General features: G+C 37.9%; 1 protein-coding gene across 1 annotated transcript in view; it reads right to left on the minus strand.

Annotated features, from left to right (window-relative positions):
* Positions 1-2,451, minus strand: part of LOC124619459 (UBX domain-containing protein 1-like) — a 62,153-nt gene extending 59,702 nt beyond the window's left edge. Inside the window, exons 1-2 of the mRNA XM_047145858.1 lie at positions 2,291-2,451; positions 2,064-2,117 (exon numbers count right to left, since the gene is read on the minus strand). Coding sequence (XP_047001814.1) covers positions 2,064-2,117; positions 2,291-2,346 — 110 coding nt within the window. The 5' untranslated portion in view covers positions 2,347-2,451. The remainder of the gene's footprint in view (positions 1-2,063; positions 2,118-2,290) is intronic.
* Positions 2,452-9,812: the final 7,361 nt, after the last annotated feature.

The raw sequence follows: 9,812 nt of genomic DNA on the forward strand, positions 1-9,812 counted from the left end.
CATTCAGTAGGTGTGAGTGTGTGTCCAACACATCAGAATGTAAAACTAATTTTTGTGCACAGCACAGTAAAAAAATATGAGTCAGAAATACAGTTTGTAGTTTACAATCAAAAGACCGTATGCCTGATTGCCGTCAAGAATGGCTAGGAACAGAGCTTTGGTGTTCAGAATTGTAATAAAAAAGGTGTTAATTTTAAGACATACATGGAGACACATACAGGCAAAATGTAGTTGTTGAACATTGTTGATATATTCAGGAGGCGATAACATGGTGAATATATTTGCTGCAAATCTTTCTACAGGCGAACTGACAATTTGCGCTAACACATTATCGTGTTTCCAGTGCCTTCTACTCACATTGATACCTTGTTGGAATGTGGCAAACATTTGTCACTGCAATATTGTCATGCAAGTTTAAGGGAAATTGTGCAATGGTAAATGATTTCTGATCATCATTTGCTTTATTTCTGTTTTCCGGGCGAGAAAGTTTTTCCAGGATGATTTATTACAGGTCCCTAACAGCATTGGGTCAGGAATCACTGCTGGCCAAACTTGAGGATTTATTTATGTGTTTAAGGTTCCAAAGAAACTTGACCTTGTGAAAACAGCACTAGCATCTACAGCAAGTTACAAACGGAGCTGAAGCTTGGCAGAAGTCCATTCAAATCCTGAAGCAGATTCTGTAGACAGTTTTACCAAACTTTAACATTGTTGAGCAGGCACACTGGGTCACTTGATTTGGAATGACCCACAACCGCTTAGCAAAGGACCAACAGTATTTAAAATGTCTCTTCTAGATATGCAGATGCATGGATACTTTCTGTGCGTAGTGCCTTTATTCCTCAATATGTTACCTGAATTCAAAAATATTTCACTATAACAAGAGAGTAAATTCAGGGGCGACCTTTTTTTTTTGTCTTTCCCCATCTGCTGAGCTGTGGAACCAGCAGTGCTTAAAAGTTTAGCCGAGGGGCTTGTCGTTTCGCTCATCAGATCTCCAAGTCCAAAAACTTGAGTGTAACATCGCAATTCATCAGACAACCAATTCATTGTGCCCTCATAGTTTTGAACAAGTTGTCTGTGATCTTTTTTCCCTAAATAATTTTTTCTCACTATAATGGAAAAAATGCTAACCGTACACTGTGTTAACTTAAGTTGGGCAATTAGCTCCCTGGACTTGAACTGGAAGAAGTCAGGAGACTGTCTGATAGTCATTTGTGTTAAGCTGCAGCCAATGTTACCTAGCTGACAGTACTGTGTGTAGTCACTTTTGACAGCTGTGTTACCATGCTCTACTTAACTTTATATTGTACTGTTACCTTTCCAGGAGATAAGTGTACATTGTTGTTACAGTAAATAACTTTATTAAAAATGTCAATACACAAGATGCTTTCAGTTTTGATTACAAACAACCCCCCCCCCCCCAAATGCATTTGTAAGTGTAGTGCTAAATTATTTCCTTATCTAGCTGTTGCAACAAGGTGGTTGAACATAAGTGCAACCTTTGCATCTTATTGTGTCTTTAGAGCGAAAACAATTTACAGTAAGAGAATGTATGCAATTGTTTGTGTGTCCAGAATTCATTGTTAAGTTGACGTTTACCAAGCTTTTGTGTACAGTGTATTTTTTCGTTACTGACGCAAATGTCATGTCTGGTGGCTTAACAGCCTGATTCACTACCGGTCACTGCATGACTTCTTGCACCATTTGCTGTGACTGAACAGAATGACTGATTCATGGGTCATTACAATTGGTAAATAAGGTATTACATTTATCAATGGCAGTATTCAAGCTTGCAATGTGATAATATTCAAATGAAACAAAATACCTGAGAACGTTGCATAACGCCGAGAAATGTCAATCGTATAGTAGCATATATGGAGGATATCTTATAAATTAAAAATAAAGGCACTTCTCGCTACAAGTTATGTAGTGGAACCACTTGAATTTTTCGTAGTTTATGCACGATATATCTACTACCACACATTTTTCGTGATAGTTTACATCGAAGTCACAAACACTGAGCTCCATTCTTACAGCTTTATCACGTAGTAGTAACTCACCATTCCATTGCCGGCTCCACACCTTGATTTCCGGTAACCTCCAAAGCTCGTACCCTAAATTACACAAAAAAGAAAAGTATGTTTCAGTCGGTTCATTATTCCGTTCAAAAGAACTAATGGGAACTCATGGTACTCGATGTGTCCCAATCCTTCGTTGTTGTACACGATGAATAATCACATTATTCTTAAAGCTGAAGCTGGTCAAAAAGGGACACAATAATACTAACGCTTTTTCTTTCGGGAATCCCATATCAATTAACGTTTCAATGTCCTGGGTTGCCATTGCAATCCGATTTTTTAATATTTCTTTTTTAATAAACAATGTCCACTTCTTTCCTCTCACGGTATATCAAACACATACAACTGTGAAGCACTGCCAAAAATATTCGACTGTAAGATATTCCGCTTGCCTCTTTGTTTACGTCGCGTACCAAAGGTTATCTCTGAATCCTTTCGCGGACGCATTTTGTGTAGCAACCCAACGAAGATAATTTCGTTGCTGACCTATTAAAAATGTGATCAACTGACTAAATTTACATTTTGATGATTTTTTTTGTGACTTAGGACCAAAAACTATGGTGGCGCATATATCACCACGGCACCTTTTTGAAGTCTTAAAACTGGTGGTAAATGAATTTCCCTCTTACGTTTTGTATGCTGCTACGTGTTGCCATGACAAGTAAAAAATAATGAACAGTGTTTCCTGTTTTTATTTTATTTTTTACTTTATTCAAAAAATACTTGTTATCGGTATTAAAATTTACTTATGACAATGTGAAAACGCCGGACCGGAAGCCGGCATTATGTGACTGCAGTACAAGCCTGGCTGCACCGACAGATAAACAGCTGATGTTTGAGTGCAATATGATTGTTTATTCATATAATTTTCCTCATTTTGATTGTACACTAAAGAAATTAGCGAGTATACTAAAATGGCTGGCTGCTATTTAATGGAAAAAATATGGTCCTAATTACATTTAGTTACATACACAGAGGTGCTTAACACATTTCGCCTGACATAAAGAAAAAGTGTGATTGCTGTTTTTGTAACACATGTGTGTGACCAAATTGCAGAAGTAGACTCAAGATTGAACGGTAGTCAACATTTGTTGTAATGCAGATGTTCAAGTTAAATGTTATTGTGCATCAAATATTGAGAAATGTATTACGGTACTGAAACCTTTCCCGCAAAATTAATATAACAAGACTATACAATATACTACTGGCCCATTGGAGATTACTTTAAATACATTTATACATATATTTTAAATTCAATTATTACTCTATGCCCATAAATTATTTCAATGTTGTATAATTTTTTGTCTAAACCAAATAAAAAAACGTCTCTGGTTGTTTTCTTTTGCAACAGGAATGCCGTTAGTGTATAGTTTCCACTGAGACTAACACAAAGAAGAAACGTTTAACAGAAGGCAAGGTAGCATGCAAGGAAATGATTTTCAACTACAATGGCTTCTAACTTGCGAAGGATGCAACCAATTTTAATAGCTTCCTATATGCCTGTGAGTGTGTGTCTATCTTGTCAATTTAAGTTCTAGGTGTATGAATAGTCATCTGTCTGTGTGAGCAGACTTATTCACCCCATCATTGAGTTTGTGATGGTAAATGTAAATGGCATCAGCTTTAGTGTTATTCAAATTATTAAGAGACCCAGTATGCTTAATCTCTTTCCCACCTTCTTGGGTGATTTGAGAGCAGAATATGGAAAAAAGACATTAGAATTACAAATGATGTAAACCTGGAAACTGCTGTAAGTCTCTGTTTGAGTTTAGCTGTTCTACCTTTACCACATATTGACTTTATGGAGACACGTTTTTTAATACCACCATAATAGGAAAGGAACAGCAGATTATTTAAACAGTGACAATTACCACCATAATAATGTAGTTGTTGTTGTTCTTGTGGTCTCCAGTCCAAAGAATGCTTTGGTCCAGCTCTCCATGCTGCTCTATATTGTGCAAGCCTTTTAATCCCCGAATAATGTAAACAATTTTGAACTTGCTTACTGTATTTATCTCTTTAACAGCATAAACTACATAAAGGAAAAGTAAATTCCAGCAGTAGATATAAAACAACAAGCGAAAAATAACAAAGAAAGCAAGCAAAATGAGAATTAGGAAGCAATATGGGAGTATACAAGCATAGCACAGTCTTAGCAGCCACTTTCAGAATGGCAGAACACACACACAGCCAGGTGTTCTCTGGAGCCAGGTCGGTATGGTCAAGTTGTCAATATCTGGTCCAATACGTCAGTGCAGCCAGGCATTTTACTGACACGACCGTCGTCTGATGCCAGAAACTGCTTTCACACAACACAGTCTGAATCCCTACAAAGCCTGAAAGCACGAAGAACTCAACGAGTTTAATCTTAACTCTCTGGTGGAACCTGAGCTTTATAAAACTTTGCAAAAATAGAATGAATACAGCTTTCCTTTTTTTGTGAGCTAGTGGTACCAGTCTACACAAATCGTGCCTCATAAACTTATGTGTTCATATAAAAGAATGAAAAGGCTATATCATTGTAACTTCATTATCTGCAGAATATTTCTTAGTCCTCAGTTGATTTGTGTCATGTGTCTGTTGCAGAAAACGTGGCTGCTGATCATAAGCCTAGGGTGGAAAAATTGGAGATGATGCATCTACAGCTACATCTGGATAATTACTCTGCAATTCACAATTAAACGCATGACAGAGGGCTCACCAAACGGCCTTCAAGCTATTTCTCTACCATTCCACTTTCGAATACCTCGTGGGAAAAACGAACACTTAAATCTGTCCGTGCAAGCTCTGATTTATTCTTATTTTGTTATGATGGTCATTCCATCCTATGAGGTCTGTTCGAAAAATTCCAAAACAATTGTACTCGTAATTTCGCACCAATGATGTGTTGGAGCCAAATGCGACTGGCATCCCTGCACACGCCTGTGTTTAATGTGTAACTGCCGGAAGTTCCATTGTTGTATGTCAGTTATTGTTCTGTGCTGTATTGAGCAGAACATTGTGTCGCAGAGTTTGTGAATTTCGAGATGGCAGGTTAGAGGAGCAACGCGTCTGCATTAAATTTTGCGTGAAACTCAAGGAAACCTTTACAGAGACACGCCAAATGATACAGGAAGCCTATGGCTATGAGTGCTTAAACCATTCTCGGTATTGCGAATGGATCACACAGTTTAAAAATGGACAGATGGAAATTAAAGAGGACCCTCTTTCACGACGCCCTTCAACGTCTACTGACAATGCTCATGTCAGGAACATCAAGGAAATTGTGAGTGCCAACCGAAGACTGACTGTTCGATAGATTCCAAAAGAATGTAACATTTCAGTTGGATCATGTCATGAAATCCTGACACATCTTGGAATGCACCACGTTGCTGCCAAGTTCGACCCACAGCTCAAGAGTCAGGTCCAGAAAGACTTTCGCCTCACAATCTGTAAAGAACTTTTGTATGAGAACGAGATGTTCCTCAAGAGTTATGGTGCTGGGTCCAGAAATGTTCTCCAAGACCAAAAAAAGCTCGTCAGATCAGGTCAAATATCAAAGCCATGGCGATAGTTTTCTTTGACTTTGAAGGATTAGTTCATCATGAATTAGTGCCAAGGGACAAACCATTAATCGATTGTACTATTGGGACGTGATGCGACGCCTACGAGAAAATATGAGAAGGAAGCGGCCTGAAATGTGGAGACAACTCATGGCTCTTGCATCACGATGACACACCCGCACATCACCCCTGTTGGTACGTGACTATTGCACAAAAAACGAAATCATTGTGGTGCCTTATCTTCTGTATTCTCCAGACCTAGCCCCTGCGGACTTTTTTTAATTTCCAAAGTTGAACACCCCGCCGAAAGGACAAAGATTTGCAACGATAGAAGAGATGAAAGAAAATTGGCATATGGCACATCGCGCGACTCAGCAAGAGGCGTACCAAGGCTCGTTCCGGAACTGGAAACGGCGTTGGGAACGGTGTATCAACTGTGGAGGAGAGTATTTCGATGGAGACCATGCACGACAAGTAAAAGGTAAGAGTAGAAAAATTTTATGGACAAAGTTAAGGGATTATTTGGACAGCTGTTGTATGTAGGTGGCCAGCGATAAAATATTTTCGTACCTTGTGGACAAAGTTGGCGATTGAAATTTCATGAAAGATATTGCCACAACGAAAATCGCCTTTGCTTTAACGGTTGCCGCCCCACTTAGCGTATCATATGCATGACTCTCCCCTATTTCTCGATAATACAAAACGAGCTTCTCTTCTTTGAACTTTTTCGATGTCCTCCATCAATCCTACCTTACGCAGATCCCACACCACACAGCAGTAGTCCAGAAGATGGTGGACAACACAGTGTAAGAAGTCTCTGTAGTAGACCTGTTGCGTTTTCGAAGTGTTCTGACAACAAATCGCAGTCTTTGGTTGGCTTCCTAAGCATTTAGTTGAATTTACAGCTTTTAGGTTTGTGTATTCTATCCTTTAACCGAAATTTATCCAATTCCTTTTAGTGCTTATGTGGATGACTTCATCGCCACTCTTCTCATAATACAGATATCTTGCATAAATCGTTTTGCAGTTTGTTCTGATCATCTGATGACTTTAGAATAACGGCATCATCTCTAACAATTTAAAAGGGCTGCTCAGATTGACTCCTAAATCGTTTACGTAGATCATGAACGACAGAGAGCCTCTAACACATCCTTGGGGGACGCCAGATATTACTTTTGTTTTACTCGATGACTTTCCGTCAGTTACTATGAACTGTAACCTTTCTGACAGGAACTCTCGAATCCAATCGTGCAACCGAGAGGTCGTTTGTGAGGAATGGTGTAAAAAGCCTTCTGGAGATATAAAAGGATGGAATCAATTTGACATCTCCTGTCGAGAGCACTCATTACTTCATGAGAATAAAGAGCTAGATGTAAAGAGCTAGATGAGTTTCACAAGAACGATATTTTCTGAATCCAAGTTGGCTGTTTGTCCATAAATTTTTTTTCTTTGAGAAAACCCATAATGTCTAAACACAGTATATGTTCCAAAATCCTACTGCAAATCGACGTTAGCGATATGGGTCTGTAATTCAGCGCATTTCTCCCATTTCCTTTCTTGCTTGTTGTTATGACTTGTGCAACTTTCCAGTCTTTAGGTACAGGTCTTGCGATGAGTGAGTGGTTGTATATGATAGTTAAAGTATGGAGCTGTTGTATCTGCATTCTCTGAAAGGAACCTGACTGGAATACAATCTGGACTGCAGGCAATGCTTTTATTAAGTGATTTAAGCTGCTTCACTACAATGAAGATATGTACTTCTAAATTAATCATGCATAACAAGGAACTAGCTACTGCAATCTCACAAGAATAAGAATGTATAGAGTTCAACGAAATGTAAGCAGTTCAATTATTCCCAGTTGTGGTGTGACATATTAATTGCAACTTGCCCTCCAAATACGCCAAAACGATTTAAGATCACAGTTTTTGAACACTACCACAGGGTGGCTCAGCTTGATGTGAAATTTTCAGTGAAACTTGTATCATCCAAATCTGAGGGGTCAAAAGCAAAGTTAGATGTGTAGTAATGGACTACAGTACGTACAACTCGGCAGAAGAGCAAAATTACAAGGCATACTAAATCACCTGTTACATAATTACTCAATGTCAATGAATATTTTCAGCTCATGCATATTTTGCAATGTGTCCTCAGCTACCCTCCAATTAATTTACTTACTGTTTAACTTGTATGGGTAGATTCAGCAAGTGCACAAGAGTTGTTCCACTTTAAAACATTGAAACAGAGATAATAGCAATGGTGTTTTTTAATTCCTGGATTACCAAATTTTAATAACAGATCAAGAACCACAGTTTCAGTGTAATATGTTGTAAGCCTTGGTGAAGATTTGTGGTTATAAACTGCCTAGACTACTGCATACCACTCACAGGTTAATGGAAATACTGAAATGTTTCACTGCACACTGAAGAATGTCATACAAATGTATACTACAGCTAAACTGAGTAATATATTAGCAGTGATTTTATTTGGTTTCCAGAATGAAAACAATTTTAAAATAAAATATATTTTACATGGAACTCCACTGAAATAGCCCATGGACTTCTTCCAGTTACCACATATCGCAATGGATATTAACTGAAGTTTATGTGCATGTTAAATTTTTTGTGAATATTTTTAAAGGTACTGAGGAAGTTAGAATGAGACAGCTGGTTCCCCACATTTCAGCCAGTGTCTTTTAAAAAAACATGAACATATTCGTATTTTTTGTGTGCCAACAGGAGCTTTTTCTGCTGGTTTTCTCCTTTCCCATATTGCAGCAGGGCATATTACTCATATGAGAAGAAATATATTTGTCAGTAAAGTTTAGACAATTTACTTATCTGAAACAGAAACAATGCAAAACCAATTTAACATCCCAAATCCGTTTTTACGTGCAAACAAATTTTGCATGTGCTTCAGTACTACAACATGGGGTTCCCAGATGATGACGGATGTACTTTACAGCGTATTTCTCCGCGTCAAGTCACTTTATAAACTACGTTTTCGCCTCACACCGGACTTATGTGTGTCTTTTATGTGTACAGGTAGAGTAAATTTGAACCTATGTACCTCAGAAATGGATAAAGATATGAAGAAAATTTTCAAAGTTGTTCGATATCGGGACCTTAGCAATACATTATAAAAATTACAGCTATTTATTGTCCATAGTCATCTGGGAATCCGCGACTGGGCTTTGGTACCCAAAAAACAAAGTATTGGAGTGTCTCTCAATAACGAATAAAGATTTTTGAAAAGAGGGAGATGGCTCCTCTAGATAAGTGCCTAAAGAATAAACCGTTAAAATCTGAGCAATTTGCTACAGTTATTTATTATTTACATGTGGCCTCACACCGAATTTTACGTGTAGAAGTAGGATAACTTTGAACCTCTGTAGTTTGGAAATTAATAGAGATATCAAAAAATTTCAAGGTTGCTTTGAGATGGGGATCTTAGGAGTATATCATAAAATTTCAGGCGTTTGCTTCAGCTGGGTTATGGTCTGCTGGTGAAGGACAAACTATAGTAAAATAACCGTTTTTGGGTATTTCCGACGAACTGGCCATGAATTAATGGTGCCTCCACAAGTTCCATGAGTACCACCACAGACGACATAAAATGTAAAAAGAACCAGCCAATTTGCTCCATTTGTTATGTATAGAAATGGCTCCTAGCCCAAGGCCTATACAGAACACTGTACCTTACCTTTGTATCATCAATGGAACATGAGGTATGAGCACCAAAAAATCCGTTTTTATGCATGGCGTTTTGGAACATACTAGGAACACATACTGTTGCATGCATACCGATGCACTCAGCTTGTCCACTGGAGAAAGATAGAACTGTGAAAGGAGTAGCATAATCGAAAGGTCAAAGCAACAAGTTTTAAACAAGGAAACTTATAATAGTTGTGGTAATTCATGGTAAGTTGAAAGTAACTGATGGATATATGTAAAAAAATTTTAGTTAGCTAAATGGCGAAAAGTATACTGGTATCCAAAATCTATGTAAGGCATTAGGGCAAAAAAATGTAGAGAAGCTAGAAATGTAGACTGCAAGACAAAAATGTGTTAAAAATAGTATATTCACTTTTTGTCAGAGAAAGGAAAATAAGAGTTGGGACCTAAGAAAAAAATGGCTCTGAGCACTATGGGACTTAACTGCTGTGATCATCAGAACTTAGAACTACTTGAA

This window comes from Schistocerca americana, chromosome 6 (genome assembly GCF_021461395.2).
Source record: "Schistocerca americana isolate TAMUIC-IGC-003095 chromosome 6, iqSchAmer2.1, whole genome shotgun sequence".
Classification (NCBI taxonomy): domain Eukaryota; kingdom Metazoa; phylum Arthropoda; class Insecta; order Orthoptera; family Acrididae; genus Schistocerca; species Schistocerca americana.